This window comes from Cervus elaphus, chromosome 5 (genome assembly GCF_910594005.1).
Source record: "Cervus elaphus chromosome 5, mCerEla1.1, whole genome shotgun sequence".
Lineage (NCBI taxonomy): Eukaryota > Metazoa > Chordata > Mammalia > Artiodactyla > Cervidae > Cervus > Cervus elaphus.
This window is the reverse complement of record NC_057819.1, coordinates 105,562,717-105,580,163: the sequence shown is the minus strand read 5'-3', so window position 1 is coordinate 105,580,163 and position 17,447 is coordinate 105,562,717. Positions and strand designations below refer to the sequence as shown.

Here is a 17,447-nt window from a genome sequence, read left to right as displayed (position 1 = left end):
TGTTGATGGGTAGAGGGGGCGCAGTTTTAACAAAATGAAGAGCTGTGGAAATTGGTGGCACAAAACCATAAACATACCCAGCACCACTGAGCTGTGCACTAGAAATGAATTTTGTGTATTTTACCACAATCGGGGGAAAAAAGTCATCAGAAGCTGATTGACTTAAAAAAAACAGGCTCCCATCACACTCCCCCTGAGTTCTTCCACAACTAGCTTCTCCTCCTCCAGACTCCTGGGTTCATGTTCTTGTCACAGCTCGGGTGGCTTGTGACCACTCACCAGCTCTTGTTTGTCCTTTGACACCATCCCCCCCACCCTACCCCCTGGCCAGGCCATGGCTGCAAGAACCATTAACAGTGCTCAGTAATTACCTGCCGCTGAACCACTGGCCTCGGAAGCAAACCCAAAGGACAGAGAAGGCGATAAACCAGAGGAACCGCTTTAATGTTAAAAATATTTATTTCTCTAGAAGATCGCACAAAAGTCAGGAAGGGGGACAGAAGGGTATCAACTAGCCTATGTCAAAATCTGAGCTAGGGGAGGACAAGAGCTGCCTGAAGACACCGGTGGCAGGAGCAGACTGCAGAGGCCGTAGGCCCTTCCTGGGCAGGAGGTGCGGGAGCTCACTCCTTGGACATGTTCTTGATGGTCTTATGCTCCTTCATGGCCTTCTCCCAGTCGCTGCCATTGAACTCCTCCACCACCACACTGCGCACGGTGCCCTCGTCCAGGCAGTGGGGGGCAATCCCTGCAGGGAGGCAGGCGTGAGAGCCGGGCAGGCTCTCGGACAGACCCACCCCGCAGCTCACCACGGCAGCTCCTGGCTCACTCTCTTTCTCTCAAACTGGGCTCAGGGGTGGCCAGGGCTGACCGTCATTGAACACTGAGCTGAGAGGACAAAACAGAAAGGCTTGAGCCCAGAGCCACCTCTGCTGGGCAGCCTGAGGAATTCACAGGCCTCGTCCAGGGCACTGAGGGGTAACTCTCAGCTTTAAACATGTCCCCATCCGTACAGGAAGGCAGGCAGGCAGGAAAGATGCTCCGTGTGGCAGAAAAGGAGCAGACAGGAGCTCTGGGAAGAAGGGTAGGCGGGCAGGGTGACATTAGGCGCCCCCCAAGGCTCGAGGCAGCTGGCCCATGGCAGTCCTGGAGGCTGCGTCTCTGCAGGGCCAAGTTTCCAGGAGCAGCCTCCATGGCTGCTTCCTATCTGATTTGCACGGCGGCTGGTGTCATTCTTAACAACTGTCTAAGGGTGGTTTTGCCCCCAGATCCAAGAAGAGGAACCTGGGGTTTCCCTATTTGTGTTTGAACAAGCCCAGTTTTACTGGCATCATCACTGCTGTTCATCCTTACCTCCTTCACGTGCCCCCACCTCCACCCATGTGGAGGCCCATGTCCTCCCCCTGCAGTGGGTCCCCCAGCAGCATCCCGCTCCCACAGCAGCAGGAAATTCAAGTCAGGACCGGAGGGCCTCTGGAGGTCCAGGGCCAGGCTATGTCGTGTCTGCAAAGAGTTCAGCTGACGAGCCCCACTCCTCTCACACACGCAAGGGAGAGGCCTGGCCAGGCAGGAGGCTGGCCAAAGACTCCAGCACCCGCTCCCAGAGCGCATCTCACTCCAGGTGGCCACAGGGCATCGGTGCCCCGAGCCTGACCCCACTCCACTCACCGAAGACTCTGGGGTTGGAGCCTGCCCCCCTGTCCACTCACCGAAGCCTCCAGGGTTGGAGCGGGGAGAATAAAAGCTCTGGACGCCGCAGCGCTTACAGAAGGTGTGCTGCGCCTTGTGGGTATTGAAGGTGTACGTGGTGATGCTGTCGGCTCCCTGAGAGACACAGACAAGGAGCTTCAGTTGTCTTTTACAGAAATAAACCCTGTAAAAATCTCAGTGGGGAACGCCCTCTGGTCTGGCTCCCAGGGTCACGAGGACACGTCCAGTCTGAGGTCGGGGCCCATCCTCACTACCTGGAGACCCGTCAGCCTGGAGCGTGACAACTCAGGGCTCCTCCTGGGTCAGTTGCACACAAAACCTTTGACCTTGAGCTCCCCTCTGTGGCCCAGGCCTAAATGAGGAGGCATCAAGTGAGAGACTGGGTCCCCATGTCCCCAGACAGCACCGCTCAAGGCCTTGAGAACACGCTCACTGGACTCAAATTCATCTACAAAGGACCAGGAAAGGACACATGCCGGACATCACAGGCTAACATCCCTAATGGAGACACAGACAGGAGACCCAGCAGAGGATGCGCACAGATAGTTCAGAAAAACCGGAGAACAAGTCTCTCTTTAACCTTCAACACGATATCCACGCTCACAAACTGCAGTGAGGTATGCTCTTCATTGTTCCAGGCAAAAATCACCAACTGAGCTTACTTGGAACTGCGTGTGTAGAGAAACGTGCACTCCTGCATGTATCACAGGAGTACAAATCCACAACACTGGATAACACCTGCCAACATTGCAAAATGTACATTTTCTCTAACCCAGCAATGCCACTTCTAAGAATATATCCTGCCATTAAAACTCTGTATTTCATCCAAGCACGTGGATATAGGTGTTAACGCACCATCTATAAAGGCGAAACCTTATAAAAAACGGAAACTGTGAAATTATAGGTCTTTTATTTGAGGAATTACATAATGTACACTTGAATTGATAGAAGCGTCTGTTATTGATAATTTGTGTGGCAGTTTTTATTGTTGATTTTTTAAATAAAGTTGATATTTTAAAGTAAAAAAAAAAAAAAAGGAAACTGCCCCACAGAAGATTAGTTAAAGGAATCAAATACAGACATAAGAATGGAATCTCTTCGAGTTTTGAAAAGAATGAGGCAATTCCACTTAGAAATACCAACAGGCAGACAATCTCCAAGGTTACAGAGGGAACTGAAAAGGCGAGGTTTGAAACAATTTGTGCAGTACACTACCATTCCTATTTTTAAAAAGCACACACCCTGGCACGCACTTTCAAAGAAAGAACTGAGAAAGCAGTAGTTTATCTCTGGAGACACTGGGTGACTGAAGGGTCAGAGGTTTCCACATGTCTTCCCCGACCATCACTGTGGAGAGGATCCCTCAGAGCCACATACCGAAGTGGCTCCCTGAGGGGTCTCTTCTCAAACCACACCCCCCCCGCCAACCTCTCCTCCACACACAGGCAGCAGAGAACAGTCACGTGGTCCCCAACCACGCAGGATTATCTGATCAAACACTCCCCCTCAAGAAACTCACAGCCTCACGGCCTCCTGGGTCTCATCAGCATGAGGGCCCAGTGCTGACACGCAGACTCCACCCCACCCTGTTCATGCATCCACCCACCAGCCTGACCCACTCCCGAGATTTCTGCTGAACACATGGCCCATCTTAGTTGTAATGCCCTGTACGTTCAACCTCCCTGCTCACTTCTGTCTCCCTGTTCACGTCTGTCTCCATGCCCTGTCAGAAATCACCACCATGACGACCGACCCATGGTCAATTCTCCCGACCTCAGGGGTCACACCCTCTGAGCCTGACCAGTCCTTCCATTCTGAGGATGCTCATTTCCAGGCTGCCCACTGATCTGCCTCCACCCTCTGGGCACGAAGGCCAACCTGCAGCTCCTTGGACATGCAGAGTGTGCGCCCCCAACACGCCTCATCTCTAGGGGCCTGCCCGAGCCCACCGAGACTTGCTACCAGCCAGCCTCTGCCACGCTGCCCTGCTTAACTCTCCACACGGCATTTCCAGGCCTCTTATTTCTCTGTCTCCCCTTCATAAAACATAAGCTCTGAGGGGACAAGGGCCTTGTCTGCCACATAAACTGCTGGGTTTCAGTGTGACAGAGCCTGGCACACAGGAGGTGCCCATAAACACTGCTGAATCAAAGAATGAGTTCTGTACTTAATTTTAAAGAACAAACAGAAAATTGCTCCTTCAACAGGCTGGGTCAGAGAAGAGAACAGTGCAGTAAACACCAGGGCAACAACTGATGGGCGGGCCCATGGCGGGTACAAAGTGGGTAACTGTCAACTCTGAAACCGAGGGCTCCTGGCCGCCCATGTATCTTCGGGGACCACCTGTCTCAGGGGGTCGGGCCACAGTCTCTAGCTGGCACCCAGGGGAGGGGTCTCGTGGGAAAGACAAGGGCAGGCCTGCTGCCCACTGGCACCCTCCTCCCCACACAAGACACCCATGGGAAAGATCCAGGGCAGACAAAGAAAAGCAGACAAACTGACCCAAGGTGCCTGGGATTAAATCTCAGCTTCTCCTTCCAGACGCTCACTGAGTGGCCACTCAGTTCCAAGGCCCCAGGGCCAGGAGCGCAGACATGACTAGAGGTGCTTCCAGGAGCCCCTCCTGACCCAGAGAAGGAGACCCTCGCACAGGTCACAACCCCAAAGCAAAGACACTGATCAGACCACAGCAGGCAATGGGACCCGAGGACCAATCACAGCCCCATCCCACCCCATGAGCAGAGAGTGCCAAAGCTTCTGTACTCTTTGACCAGAGATTTTACTTCCAAGAGAACTGATCCAAAGAAACAATTTCTAAATTATTAAAGACTTACACACAGGGAGGTTCAAGACAGCACTGCACTCAACCTAGACGTTTAAGTGTAGAAAATCACTTGTGGTACATTCATTTAACAAAAACCACTACAAATACAGCCATAATTGTATAAGTAGGAAGTGGCTGTGGCTGGGAGGGGGTGGAGGAGAGGCCAGGGGCCGAGGGACAGTGGTAGGAAGGCCTTTCACTCTGTACCTTGCAAAGCTGGATCAAGCACAAAAAATTCCCCCAAAGAATAAAGTAAAAAATCTTTTCAATTATTTATTTTTCATTAGGAAATGTAAGAGTCAGTTATGAAACAGAAAAAGAGGTAAGATTCTGTGCTGAGAAAAATGCATACATTTAGACGTATTCATCCATGTCCAAAATAACACACAAGGACACACACCAAAACACAATAATGGTTACCTTTGATTGATAGGATCTGGGTGATCTTAAATTTAAATTTATTTTTTGATCCTCCGTGTTTGTACATAATGGATCAAATATATATCCAAGATATAAAGGAGAAAAACAACATAACCTTTTAAAGAGAAGCATGAAACCTGGGTGACAGGGAAAGTAAAAGCCCCCGAGAGGCCCAGGAGGCCCCCAGCCCCCTGTAAGCCAGGGCAGGGCCCCCGAGCCCTGCTCAAAACACTCACCTTCAGAAGCTTGAAGCGAGAGGCCGGGACAATGAAATGTTTGTTCTGCTTCTTCTTGCAGATGCTGCAGCTACAGAAAGACACGAGCAGACCCCAGATGGTTATGTGCCTCCTGGGTTTCCCTGTCCCAGGAGCCGGCTGACCATGGAGGTGAAGGCCCTCTCACTGCCCTCCAAGGAAGGGTGGCTCGGGCAGGCGGGCTGGGTGCCTGGGGGCCTCTGCTCCGCAGGTCCATAGCCAGCAGTGCAGGCCTAAGAAAACCAGGACGTGCAGAACCACGTTCCTGCTGCCCACCCTGCCCCCGCTCTGGTTTACGAGTGAAGGGAAGGGTGGGTTCTGGAGACTCGCAGAAAACAAGCATCAGGCAGATCTCTGCTCTCCGCCTCGGGATCCACATCCCCAGCAGAAACAGACAAGGAGGCCTAGGTGCCCTGACCTCCTCCGCGCATCAGAGGAAGCCCAGCTCCACAGCCCACAGGTCCTCAGAAGTAAATCTAAGTCCTTCGTTTTAGTCTGCCTTTTACGAAACTCTAATTCCACACGGGGTCCTCTAACAGCTTATTCCATGGGGTGGCTTCTTCCATCTGTTAGTACTGGGTCAGTCCCCGCAGGAGGAATTCCACGGAATTTATTTATTCTTCACATATAACCCAGGCACCACAGCACCAAGGGGCAGAAAGAACTGGCTATTGTTGAACAGTCAGTTACATACCAACCACAGGTCAGAAGTTGAGCCTGGAGGGCCTGACCTGTCACAAGGCGGGCAGGTGCTGACAGGAGGCCCTCTGCTGACCCTGGTAGAGTCACCTGCCTCACCTAGACAAATGGGCCAGGTGGCCTGGGGCATGCCAAGCTTCCAGGTGTGCACGCACTTGCCTCACCCCACCCAAATCTGTGGAGTTCTGCAGATTCTGCCCAAGGCCTTTCATCCAGCATCCAGCCCAACCATCTTCAGGGTACCACTCTCTCCCACACACGGGTGGCACTCTTCTCTGAGAAACTGCCTGGCACAAGTCGAGGGGCTCCTCCACGTCCCCTGCGGCTGTGCTGCAGGACTGAGCTGTCACACACACAGCAGGCTGTTATTCTCAGCCTCCCGCCATCTTTAAAATTTTTAATGAAAACATCTAACACACATAAAAGGAAAAAACAGAACATGAACCTTTATGTACCCATCACCTGACCCCAATTCCCTGCTCACGGCCACGGTCGTTTCACCTGGACCCCAACTCCCCAGACCATGCTGAAGCACCCTCATGCGCTGTGTCCTCTGAAACAATATAGGAAAAGAAGACACTCACTTGCAGTCAAAGATGTGCAGGTCAGCCGAAGCCCAAACTTCAAAGCGCACGGCCCCACAGTGGCAGCCTCCTGTGTGTTTCACCAGGCCCTGGTATTCGCTGGAGGGAACAGAAATCAGAGATTAGAATTCCTAAGCAGTCAGGCCACAGTGGAAAGAGAGCAACAAGATGGAACTGGAGTCTTCACGGGACAACAGGGACACGTTTCTGCTTTTGAGGAGGCGTCCTCAGTTTTATAAAAGGATTCAGTGCCTTCTTTGTCTACGAGCTCTTTTTTTCCACTTCTATTTTGTTAAGTTGCAGAATAAATTATTCCCAATGTATGGGAAAGAAAGAACTGGGGTGAAGATCCTAAACCAGCCACCTGAACATTTTTATTTATATGGCCAGACCTAATTAAGATTTTTTATAAGCAGGGCAATAAAAAAACAAGGTACAGTAGACAGGGTCCCCGCCTTTAGGGACCTTGAGCAGCCATTACCCAAATTACTGAATATTTACATGACTGTGAAAAAGGGTGTACAGGCTGCTAAGAAAAAGAAAGACATGGGGACCAGACCGAGTTCAGTGGTTCAGAAGAGTCTTCAAGAAAGTTAACAAAAGGCTCCTATAATTCTGCTGTATTTCCCTCCTGTATTTTGCGTACATGTGACTTTTTACAGAGCTATCTGTACACATTATGTTCAACTTTAATCCCTTTAAAACTTGTAAGTCAGGTCCTTCACTGGACATTATTAAGATTTGATATATATCATCCAAGTACTTTCCAGAAGGGCTGAACACTCTTATTAGTAATGAATGAGAAAACATTTCACTGAATCTTCTCAAGCAATAATTACAGGGAAAGTAGCTTGCTGCAGTTTTATTTTGCATTTATTTGGTTACCAAGACTGTATGCTTTTTCATGTTTCTATACAAGCTGACTCCATTAATTTGATATATTTTTTCCCTGCATACACAAACAATGCTTATGGTAAAAAACCTTACAACATTTGACAGTGCTAAGGGTGAAAGTCTCCTAACACCCAGAGGGACCCACAGTTAACTGTTTGCTCTATGTTCCTCCAGATTCATACAATAATGTTTTAACAGTAACAGTGAAGAGTTATATATTCTTTTTAGTTTTTCTTTCTTGAATGAATGTAACTTGCGCCAATCTGATAGGTTAAAAAAAAAGCATTCTTTCACCTCAACACTTTGAAATCTTTCTCTTTTTTTTGGCCATTTATCAGTTTGTTTTAAAGTCTAAATTTACTCCAAATCTGCGTTTTAGGACACTGGGCAGTAGCTGGCACACTTTAAGGGCTCAAAATTGTTGGATGATGTAGATTTCAAAATGTTCAGCCTACAGTCCAAGATGATAAACCAAAAAGTGAAGCACCGGGAAAACCGAATATTCCATCTCTGAGAAGACTCGCCTAACGAAGAGAATTTCTTACGGACAAAAGACAAAAAAAAAAAACACTTTTAAGAAAAAGAGATCCTCAAGTTGTTATGCAATTGTTGGGTTGTTTTGTTTTTTGGGGGAAGGGGTTCTACTAAAACACGACTGACAATGAAATATTAAGGGCGCTACAGGGCAGGGGGCCTCATCTAGACGACGAGGCGCCCCCCGGAGCTAACAGCTCACTGCGAACCCCACGGACCGTCCAAAGTCCTCTGCGGCCGCTGGGAAGCCGGGGGTCTTCGGCCCGCGGTGGCAAAGCTGGGGGAAGCAGAGCCCCGGGCCCTGGAGCGCCCGCGGAGGTACCGAAGCCAGAGGCCCGCTCTGTCTTCCCGCCGCCTGGCTCCGCGCAGTGCGCGCGCTGTAACCGGGCCGCCGGCCTCCCCGGAGGCTCCGAACTGTCCCAGCGCCTCTCGTCCCTGCCCTGCCCTCACAGCCGCTCTCCAAATATAACATGCACAAACACGAAAGAGGCCCCGGGACCGGGGAGCCGCGCCGACCCTCATCCTAAGAAGGCTGCCGCCTCGGCGCGCAGCGCTGGCCGGGCGGAGGCCTTTGTCCGGCCAGTGCGCGGCTCGAGCACCACGGGGACGTTAGGGGCGCCAGCCCGGCCGCGCCGCACTCACTAAGTGTCCAGCAGCAGCTTGGCGGCGCCCTCGAAGCTGAGCCTCTGCCGCTTTTGGAAGGTCTCCCAGCGCTCCCGCTGCTCGCCCAGGTCCAGCTCGGACGCCGCGAGCGCCGCGGGCGGAGGCGGGGGCAACGGCGGCACCGGCGGCGGCTCCCCGGGGCCCGCCTCCTGCGCCGGCGGCGACCGTCGCTTGGCCGCGGGCTGCCTCGCCGCCGCCCGGCTCCCGCCCCCGGCCTGGACCGCGGGCCGCCGTGCGCGGTCGGCACTAGGAGCCGAGGCGGGGGCCCTGGAGGTCCCCGACCGCTTCTGCCCGCGTGGCTTGGTCGCCCCGCCGCTTCTCGCCCGCCGCATGGCTCCCGCAGCCTGGCGCGCAGGCCTCTCCGCCGCGCGTCCCCGCTCACCCGCGCGCCCGCTGCGCCCCGCGCGCTACCGCCGTCCGCGCGCGCCCGCCGCCCCTCTGGCCTACCGGGCGCAGCGCCCGCCCCGCCCTGGCCGGTGTCCGGCCTCGGCCCCCGCCCCTCCCGCACCTGGTCGCCACGAGCGCACCTACCCCTGCCCACCGCGGGGCCCGCACCTGTGCCGCTCCAGCTGGTAAGCCCTGCGGGACCGCGCCTCGGGCCTCGGGCCTCGGTTCCCGACACTCGGGGCCCATTTGCACCTGCCGCGGCGTCTCCGGGCCCCCTGAAACCCCTGAGGGCTTCCTCTTGCCTTCCAGTGGCCTGGGTCACCCTGAATTCCCAGTCATATGCGAGCAGGCACCCCGAGGCAACTTCATCTCCGATGAGGACAGCACCTGCCTGGCAGGAGCCACCGCGCGCCCGATTGAGCTAGGTAATGTGGATAAATGACCTGCCTCTCCGGGACAAGCAGCAGCTGAAATCAGAGTTCTTACACTTGGGCTTTCCTGACAGGTTATAAAACAGAGTCTTCAGGAACTCGATGGTCAACAGATTTTTTAAATTTAATAAATGAATGAACTCCACACCAAATTCCATTATTATGGTTCTATTGATCACAGCACCAATTTAAGGACAAACTCACAAGAACCACTGCAGGAACTCAAATATTTTCCAAACCTATTTTGTTACCCTATTTTATTCAGATCTTCAAAGAAATAACATTTTCATTTACTAATTTTTCTACTTTTGTGTGCCCTGCTTCCTTAATTTTCACCTTCCTTTGTTTTTATCTTATCGTTAGTTTTATTGAATTAAATAGAGGTTCTTTATTTTTAGTATTTTTTGTTGTTGTTCAGCCCCTAGGTTGTGTTTGACTCTGCAATCCCATGGACTGTAGCACACCAGACTCTTCTCTCCTTCACTATCTCCCAGAGTTTGCTCAAATTCATGTCCATTGAGTCAGTGATGCCATCCAACCATCTCATCCTTTGCCACCCTCTTCCCTTTTTGCCTTTAATCTTTCCCAGCATCAATATCTTTTCCATTGAGTGGGCTCTTTGAAGCAGGTGGCCATTGGAGCTTCAGCATCAGTTGTTCCAATGAATATTCAGGGTTGATTTCCTTTAGAAGTGACTGGTTTGATCTCTCTGCAGTTCAAGGGATTCTCAAAACTCCTCCAGCACCACAATTCGAAAGCATCAATCCTTCGGTGCTCAGTCTTCTCTGTACCTGTCTACTGGAAAAACCATGGCTTTGATTATATGGACCTTTGCAGGCAAGGTTAATGTCTCTGCTTTTCATACACTGTCAAGGTTTGTCATAGCTTTCCTTCCAAGGAGCAAATGTGTCTTTTAATTTCAAGGCTGCAGTCACTGTCCACAAGGAATATTAATGATTATAAATTTCCCTCTGAGTACAGCTTTAGCTGTATGTATTAGGGGTTCATTCGAGGTGTATGTATAGTTTATACACAGCAAAATGCACATATCTTTTGTCTTCTACTTTTTTATTGAATATTTTTAAAAATTAAGATGAAAGTCACATAACAGACATTTTAACGTGTATAGTTCACTGACACTGCATTCATGGTTCTGTACAGCCACCACCTCGATCTAGTTCCAAACTCTTCTACTGTTTTTCTATTACATTTATACCTTGCTGGTAAATAGAAAATTCGCCGAGCTAAACACTGTGTTGATTTGCCTCAGCAGATGGCATTTTACTAAATGATTTTTTTTCTTTTTTAGCAAGGGTAGCTAAGACACTCCATCTGTATAACTCTTTCCTAGGCTGCCACCTTTGGGCCAGTTTATGACTCCTTCACTCAGGTAAATTTCAAATAAATCTGATTTAACTTTTTAACAAGTTTGCTTTAAAATTTTTATACAGTAGGTATTGGAAAAAAGGAAGATGAAATAATTGACACTTTGCTAAAGTGCAATTTTTGTGACTTTTTTGGGAGGGGTTCAATTTTTTTTAAGGTATAGTTGATTTACAATGTTAGTTTCTGGTGTACAGCAAAGTGATTCATTTATACATATATATATCTTTTATATATATATATATATTCTTTTTTGTATTATTTTCTGTTAGATTTATTATAAAAGATATTGATATTCCGTTTGATAGGATCTTGTTGTTTATCCATTCTATATATGATAATTTACATCTGCTAACACCAAACTCCCAATCCAACACTCCCCACTTACCTCCCCCTTGGCAACCACAAATCTGTTCTCTATGTCTGTAAGTCTGTTTCTGTTTAGTAAACAAGTTCATTTGTGCCATTTTTAGATTCCACATATAAGTAGTATCACATGGTATTTCTCTTTCTGACTCAATTGACTTAGTATGATAATCTCTAGGTCCATCCATGTGGCTGCAAATGGCATTATTTTATTCCTTTTTATGGCTGAGTAATATTCCATTGTATATATGCACCCCATCTTTTTTATCCATTCATCTATCATGGACAATTAGGTTGCTTCCATATCTTGGCTATTGTAAATAGTGCTGCTCTGAATATAGAGATGACTGTATCTTCTGAATTATAGCTTTGTCCAGATAAATGCCCAGAGTGCGATTGCTGGATCATATGGCAATTCTACTTTTCATTTTTTTAAGTACTGTTCTCCACAGTGGCTGTACCAATTTACATTACCATTTAAATGTGTGGGAGGGTTCCATTTTTTCCACCCTCCCCAGCATTTTTTGTAGACTTTTTAACAATAGCCATTCTGACTGATGTTTCTCTAATAATTAGCAATACTGAGCAACTTTTCATGTGCCTGTTTGCCATCTATGTCTTCTTTTTTTTTTTAATGTCTTCTATTTAGATTTCCTGCCTATATTTTGATTGGGTATTTTAGTTCTTTGTTATTGAACTGTATGAGCTGTTTGTTTATTTTGGAAATTAAACCCTTCCTGGTTGCACTGTTTGCAAGTATCTTCTCCTTTACCGCAGGTTGTCTTTTCACTTTGTTTATGGTTTCCTTTGCTGGCAAAATGCATGTATCTTAAATATACAGCTTATGTAACCACCACCAACTCTAATATAGAACACTTTCAGCAGTTTAGAGTTTCTCTCAGGTAAAAGAACAGAGGGGACCAGTATTTTGACTTCTATCACCAGAGGTTAGTTTTACCTACTCTTGAACCTTTAAAAACAGCATATCTGACATCTTTCACTCACTATAATGTTTTTAAAAATCATCCATGTTGTTTTGTGTATCATGATTTTATTTGCTGTTGTGTAATATTTGACATGAATACATCACAGTTTATTCTACTGTTGGTGGATATTTGGGTTGTTTCCAGTTTGGGGGCTATTATGAATAAAGCTGTTGTTTACATTTGTGTATAAGTCTGTTTGTGAACACATTTCGGTATATACTTAGGACTGAAATTGCTGGGTCATAGATTAGCAGTATGCTCTTACAAGAACTACCAAAGAGCTTTCCATGGCCATACCATTTTATACTCCACCCGTGTATGAGAGTCATAGGTATGCTATACCCTCACAACATTTGGTATTGTCAGTCTTTTCAAATTTAGCCTTTCTGGTGTTTTTTTTTTTTTTTTTTTTGCATGTCTTTGACAAGCAGTGGTGTTGAAAAACCTTTTCATGTGCTTATTGACCACCTGGACATCTTCTCTCTAAAGTGCCTGTTGACAGGCACTAAATTGGCTTGTTTGATACATAAGACTTCTTTACGTCTGGATATGAGTTCTAGGCCAGACATATATATTTAAAATATATGCAACTAGAGATTATCATACTACGTGAAGTAAGTCAGAAAGAGAAAGACAAATACCATATGACATCACTTATATGTAAAATCTAAAATATATCTACAAAACGGAAACAGACTCACAGACATAGAGAACAGACTGGTGGTTGCCAAGGAGAAGGTGGGGGGGGAGGTAAGGACTGGGAGTTTGGGACTAGCAGAGGTAAACTATTACATATAGGATGGATAAACAACAAGGTCCTATTGTATAGCACAGGGAACTGTGTACAGTATCTTGTGATAAACCATAATGGAAAAGAACATAAGAAAGGATATTTATGTAACTGAATCATTTCATTGTACAGCAGAAACACAACATTGTAAATCAACTATAAACTTCAATTTAAAAAATTTCTTTAAAGGAATATAGGAACTTTCCTAGTAGTCCAGTGGTTAAGACTCTGTACTCCCAATGCAAGGGGCACAGGTTAGATCCCTGGTCGAGAAACTAAGATCTCAAATGCCATGTGGTGCGGCCAAAATAAAAAGGAACACAGCCTGACTGACACCTTGATTTTATCCAGTATGATCTGCGTTGGACCTCTGACCTCCAGAACTGGAAGATAATGGCTACTTTTAGCCATTATATACACACATGACTTCCCTGGTAGCCAAGTGGTTAAGACGCCAAGCTCCTAACGCAGTGGACCAGAATTCGTTCGATCTCTGGTCAGGGAACTAGATTCCACATGTCACAACTAAGATGGAACATCCCAAGTGCCACACACAGTTAAGGCCTGGTGCAGCCAAATAAATAATAAATAAATAAAATTTAAGTGGGCATCTTTTGGTTCTAGTCCAGCCCCTATAACCAACATAACAAGGTCTCTGGTGACTCAGGATGTGGAGAGATAGACCCAGAGTATAATGTGCCGGCAGAATGATGACAGGGAACACTCAACTTTAAAAGAAAAACATAAAAAAAAACCATAAAAACCCTTGACAAATCTGCACAGGATTTTAGGAAAAGGGAATCTGAAAATAGTACAATGTATTCGACTTGCTTTTTTCTAAAGCATAAGTTCCCATGATTTTGGCCAGAATTGCTAGGAATATAGATGCATAAGAGAGTAAATAACATTGCCCTCCAAAGGCAAGCATGCTCTTCTGATACAGTCTCAAGTTTGTGCTTGAGACTGAAGGTTGGTTTTGTTTAGTTGATAAGTCATGGCCAACTCTTGTCACCCCATGGACTGTATTGCTTGCGTGCTTGCTACGTTGCTTTAGTCATGTCCGGCTCTGGGCGACACTATGAACTGTAGCCCACCAGGCCCCTCTGTCCATGGGATTCTCTAGGCAAGAATACTGGAGTGGGTTGCCATGCCCTTCTCCAGAGGATCTCCCCAACCCAGGGATTGAACTGGCCGGGTGCCTCTTATGTCTCTTGCATTGGCAGGCGGGTTTATTACCACTAGCGCCACCTGGGAAGCCCCATGGCCTGCACAGCCTAGGCTGATTCAGCTCTATGGAGCGTGCAGAATCCACACCCGCCACCAGAGGGCAGGAGTCCCTGAGACACACAAACCAGGCAGGCGCAGCTTCAGGGGGTCAGTGCCCACTCTTAGGGGCATCATTTTTTCCCCTTAGGCAGGCTTGAGGCTACCTGCAAGCTCTCCGACTACCTGCAGGTGGAGAAAGCACCTGGCAAAGGTTAGGGTGGGCCAGACTTACTGTCCCTCTCAATCACAGGAGCACCCAAATCTCTCTGGTCCTGTGACAGGCTTGTTGCTGTCCCTGCTGCTATTTATATCAATTTCTCTTCCCTCCTACCGACATGCCAACAGTAACTTCTGTTTTCTGAGGATTTGCGGGGCCACCACTAACTTCTGTGCCGATCAGAACATGAAGTCTCTTTCGGGCAGACACAAGCTGGCATCATAGGACCTGGCAAGCTGACTGACTGCTCCTGAGTTTAAAAAAACAAAACAAAAACCTCTTTCTGGGCAATTCTATGTGGTCGGTGGTCCTGAGACCTTCGTAAGCACCAGGCACAGTGCCAACAGGTGCTTCATATACTGTGTCTGACGGTCTCAGGACAGGCAGGCACAGAGAGTGTCCACATTCTCCTGGTGTGGAAATTGAGGGTGTCGATAACTCCTGCTCACACAGCTAGCAGGTGGGAGGGCTCATGCCAGAGAGAAGGGCAATGACTTTGGTTGCCTGAAACTTCCTCCCACACCCACTGCGCTCACTGGAGCCCCAGCTAATGCAGAGCCTCCCAAATGAGCTCCCCGCGTTCAAGTCTCCTGCCTCCCCTCCTACTCCCTCACAGCGGAGTGAATTTTTTTAGCTCCTTAAGCATTTTTGTTTTGTATGTTCTTTTTTCCAAGGAAGAAGCTGCTCCTTTCTTAACTGACTGGGTTTCACACGGTACCAAAGGCCCCCGCCCAGACACCCCTCAGGGCCCCACAGTCCCGAGTCAGGGCGTCCCGCATCGAGTAGGGTGCGGGCCGCCCTCCACTGCCCAGGGGTGTGGTGGGCATACCTTGCTGCCCATAAATACCCTCCACAAATACAGCCCAGCTGTTTTCAGGTAAACAGGCTGAGCTGCAGCAGTCCCAGGGCTTGGCGCCAGAGGACCCGGCTCTGAGGACAGGGGCCCCACGCTGGCACCTGCATCCACACCTGCTGGCAGTCCCGCCGCAGAGCGCCAGGGGTCAGAGCTTCCTCCTGGTCCCCGTGCCTGCGAGCCGCAGCCCCTCATTGTTACAGTGACTGATGTACAGAATATATATGTACAGGTCAAATTACACTAATTAAAAGAATGTCCAACTAGATTAATGAATGGAGCTTTTGTCCATTTTTCTAACGCTCCCAACATCCCCCTCCCTGCTTCCTAGGAAGGAACCACTACCCTGACTCTGTGGCTTATCTGATCACATGTGTGGTGGTGGTGGTTCAGTTGTGTCCGACTCTTGCGACCCCACGGACTGTAGCCTGCCAGGCTCCTCTGTCCATGGGATTCACCAGGCAAGAATACTGGAGTGGGTTGTCATTTCCTTCTCCAGGGGACCTTCCTGACCCAGGAATCAAACCTGGGTTTCCTGTATTGCAGGCAGATTCTTTACTGAGTGAGCTACGAGGGAAGCCCTATCACCTGTGTAAGTATATCTAAATGGGCTTCCCAGGTGGCTCAGCGGTAAATAATTCGCCTATAGTGCAAGAGACGCAGGTTCGATCCCTGGGTTGGGAAGATCCCCTGGAGGAGGAAATGGCAACCCACTCCAGTATCCTTGCCTGGGTAAAGCCCATGGACAGAGGAGCCTGGCGGGCTACAGTCCATGTGGTCGCAAAAGAGTCAGACATGACTTAGTGACTAAATAACAACAAACAATGTACATCTATTTAGATGTTATTTAGTCTTGTTTGTTTTTGAATTTTATGTAAGTAAAATAGTACTGTATGCATTCTTCTGAGACTATTCTTTTGTGAGTCATTCCTGTGGACCTGTGTAGTTGGAGCTGATACATGTTCACTGGTGCATAGTATTCACAGAATGAACATCCCACAATGTCCGTGTCACAGGTTTAGATTTTGCTAGTACGATCAATCTTGTTCATATCCCCCAGGGCAGGTGTGCAAGCGATTCTCTAGGATATAGTGTCTAAAAATCTTTTCAGATAACTTAATTATGAGTACATGCCAAGGTTTTATTACAGTCTTGCTATAAGAACAAAGGGCTCTGATAGACAAGGTAGGGGGGATGCGGTCTTTTACCAAGGAATCCTCCAACACCAGCTCAGTGTCCTAGAATTTAACTCAATCTGATGCCGCCTGCCTGGAGTTATCATCAGATCCCAAAGGTTAAAGGCTCAGTCCCACCAGACTGTCCCCTCACCTCCCCCTCCCCAGACGCCAATACCAAGTCCAGGTTGTCACCTGTGCTTCTGACCCAGACCCACGGCCTCCTTCCTCCTGGAGTTTGACTGATTTGTTCAACCGGCTCACAGACACCAGGAAAACTGTTTACCCACCAGATCCCCGGTTTATCACAGAGGACATATCTCGGGAGCAGCCGCACAGGGCCAGGAATGTGGGAAGGGATACAGAGAGGGATGCCTCTCTGGGACCACTCTCACCGCCACTCGTCCCATCTCCACTGTTCACCATCACAAGCTCTCCAAACCCTGTACTTAAGAGACTTGTTTGTAATTTTAATTGGAGGAGAACTACTTTACAGTATTGTGATGGTTTTTTGCCATACATTATTATGGAGGCTTCATTACGTAGGCGTGATTGATGAAATCAGTGGCCACTGACGACCGATTGAATCTCAGCCCCCTCTCTCCTCCCTCAAGGTGGGGGAGGAGGGCTTAAGCTTCCAACCTTCTGAAAAACAACCCCCAAATTTAAGGCCTTTCTAAAAGTCGCCTCATTAACACAAACTCTGGGAAGGTTGAAAAGTGCTCATTATGAATAATAAGACATCTTTATCACTCTGACCACTTAGAAAATTTCTAGGGTGTAGGAGCTCTATCATAGCAATGAAGATGAAGACCAACTTCTTACAAATCACATCAGCACAGTAATCTCTGTTAGACTGTGTACAATAGAAACATCTAATTAAAGATCTTCAGACCCAATAAATAAATAAATAAAAAGATCTTTAGACTCTTGGGGACTTCTGTGGTGGTGCAGTGGTTAAGACTTCCAGCTTCCAATGCAGGAGGCACAGGTTCAACCCCTGATCAGGGA

The 17,447-nt window shown here is 48.2% G+C and overlaps 3 protein-coding genes across 4 annotated transcripts in view; 2 read left to right on the top strand and 1 right to left on the bottom strand.

Moving 5' to 3' along the window:
* Nucleotides 1–6,742, top strand: part of PIGL (phosphatidylinositol glycan anchor biosynthesis class L) — a 47,397-nt gene extending 40,655 nt beyond the window's left edge. For both annotated transcript variants that reach the window (XM_043903962.1, XM_043903961.1), the window contains one exon: nt 5,252–6,742. In XM_043903962.1, coding sequence (XP_043759897.1) covers nt 5,252–5,427 — 176 coding nt within the window. In that variant the 3' untranslated portion in view covers nt 5,428–6,742. The remainder of the gene's footprint in view (nt 1–5,251) is intronic.
* CENPV (centromere protein V) lies at nt 441–8,993 on the bottom strand. The gene is made up of 5 exons (XM_043903959.1): nt 8,562–8,993; nt 6,492–6,590; nt 5,191–5,260; nt 1,710–1,824; nt 441–748 (listed from the first exon to the last, which is right to left on the bottom strand). The coding sequence occupies exons 1-5, from the start codon at nt 8,912–8,914 to the stop codon at nt 624–626; spliced, it is 762 nt and encodes a 253-aa protein (XP_043759894.1). The 5' UTR covers nt 8,915–8,993; the 3' UTR covers nt 441–623.
* Nucleotides 8,913–10,140, top strand: LOC122693225 (oleosin-B6-like). The gene is made up of 3 exons (XM_043900779.1): nt 8,913–9,154; nt 9,279–9,394; nt 9,475–10,140. The coding sequence occupies exons 1-3, from the start codon at nt 8,913–8,915 to the stop codon at nt 9,537–9,539; spliced, it is 423 nt and encodes a 140-aa protein (XP_043756714.1). The 3' UTR covers nt 9,540–10,140.
* The last annotated feature ends 7,307 nt before the right edge of the window (nt 10,141–17,447 follow it).

Coding starts and splice junctions, on each gene's coding strand:
- LOC122693225 (XM_043900779.1), top strand. CDS start 8,913: ATGGCTCCCGCAGCCTGGCGCGCAGGCCTCTCCGCCGCGCGTCCCCGC. Junction 9,155..9,278: donor CACCTGTGCCGCTCCAGCTG/GTAAGCCCTGCG, acceptor CTTGCCTTCCAG/TGGCCTGGGTCACCCTGAAT. Junction 9,395..9,474: donor CGCGCGCCCGATTGAGCTAG/GTAATGTGGATA, acceptor CTTTCCTGACAG/GTTATAAAACAGAGTCTTCA.
- CENPV (XM_043903959.1), bottom strand. CDS start 8,914: ATGCGGCGGGCGAGAAGCGGCGGGGCGACCAAGCCACGCGGGCAGAAG. Junction 1,825..5,190: donor CTCGCTTCAAGCTTCTGAAG/GTGAGTGTTTTG, acceptor TGTGTCTCTCAG/GGAGCCGACAGCATCACCAC. Junction 749..1,709: donor CTCCAACCCTGGAGGCTTCG/GTGAGTGGACAG, acceptor GCCTCCCTGCAG/GGATTGCCCCCCACTGCCTG.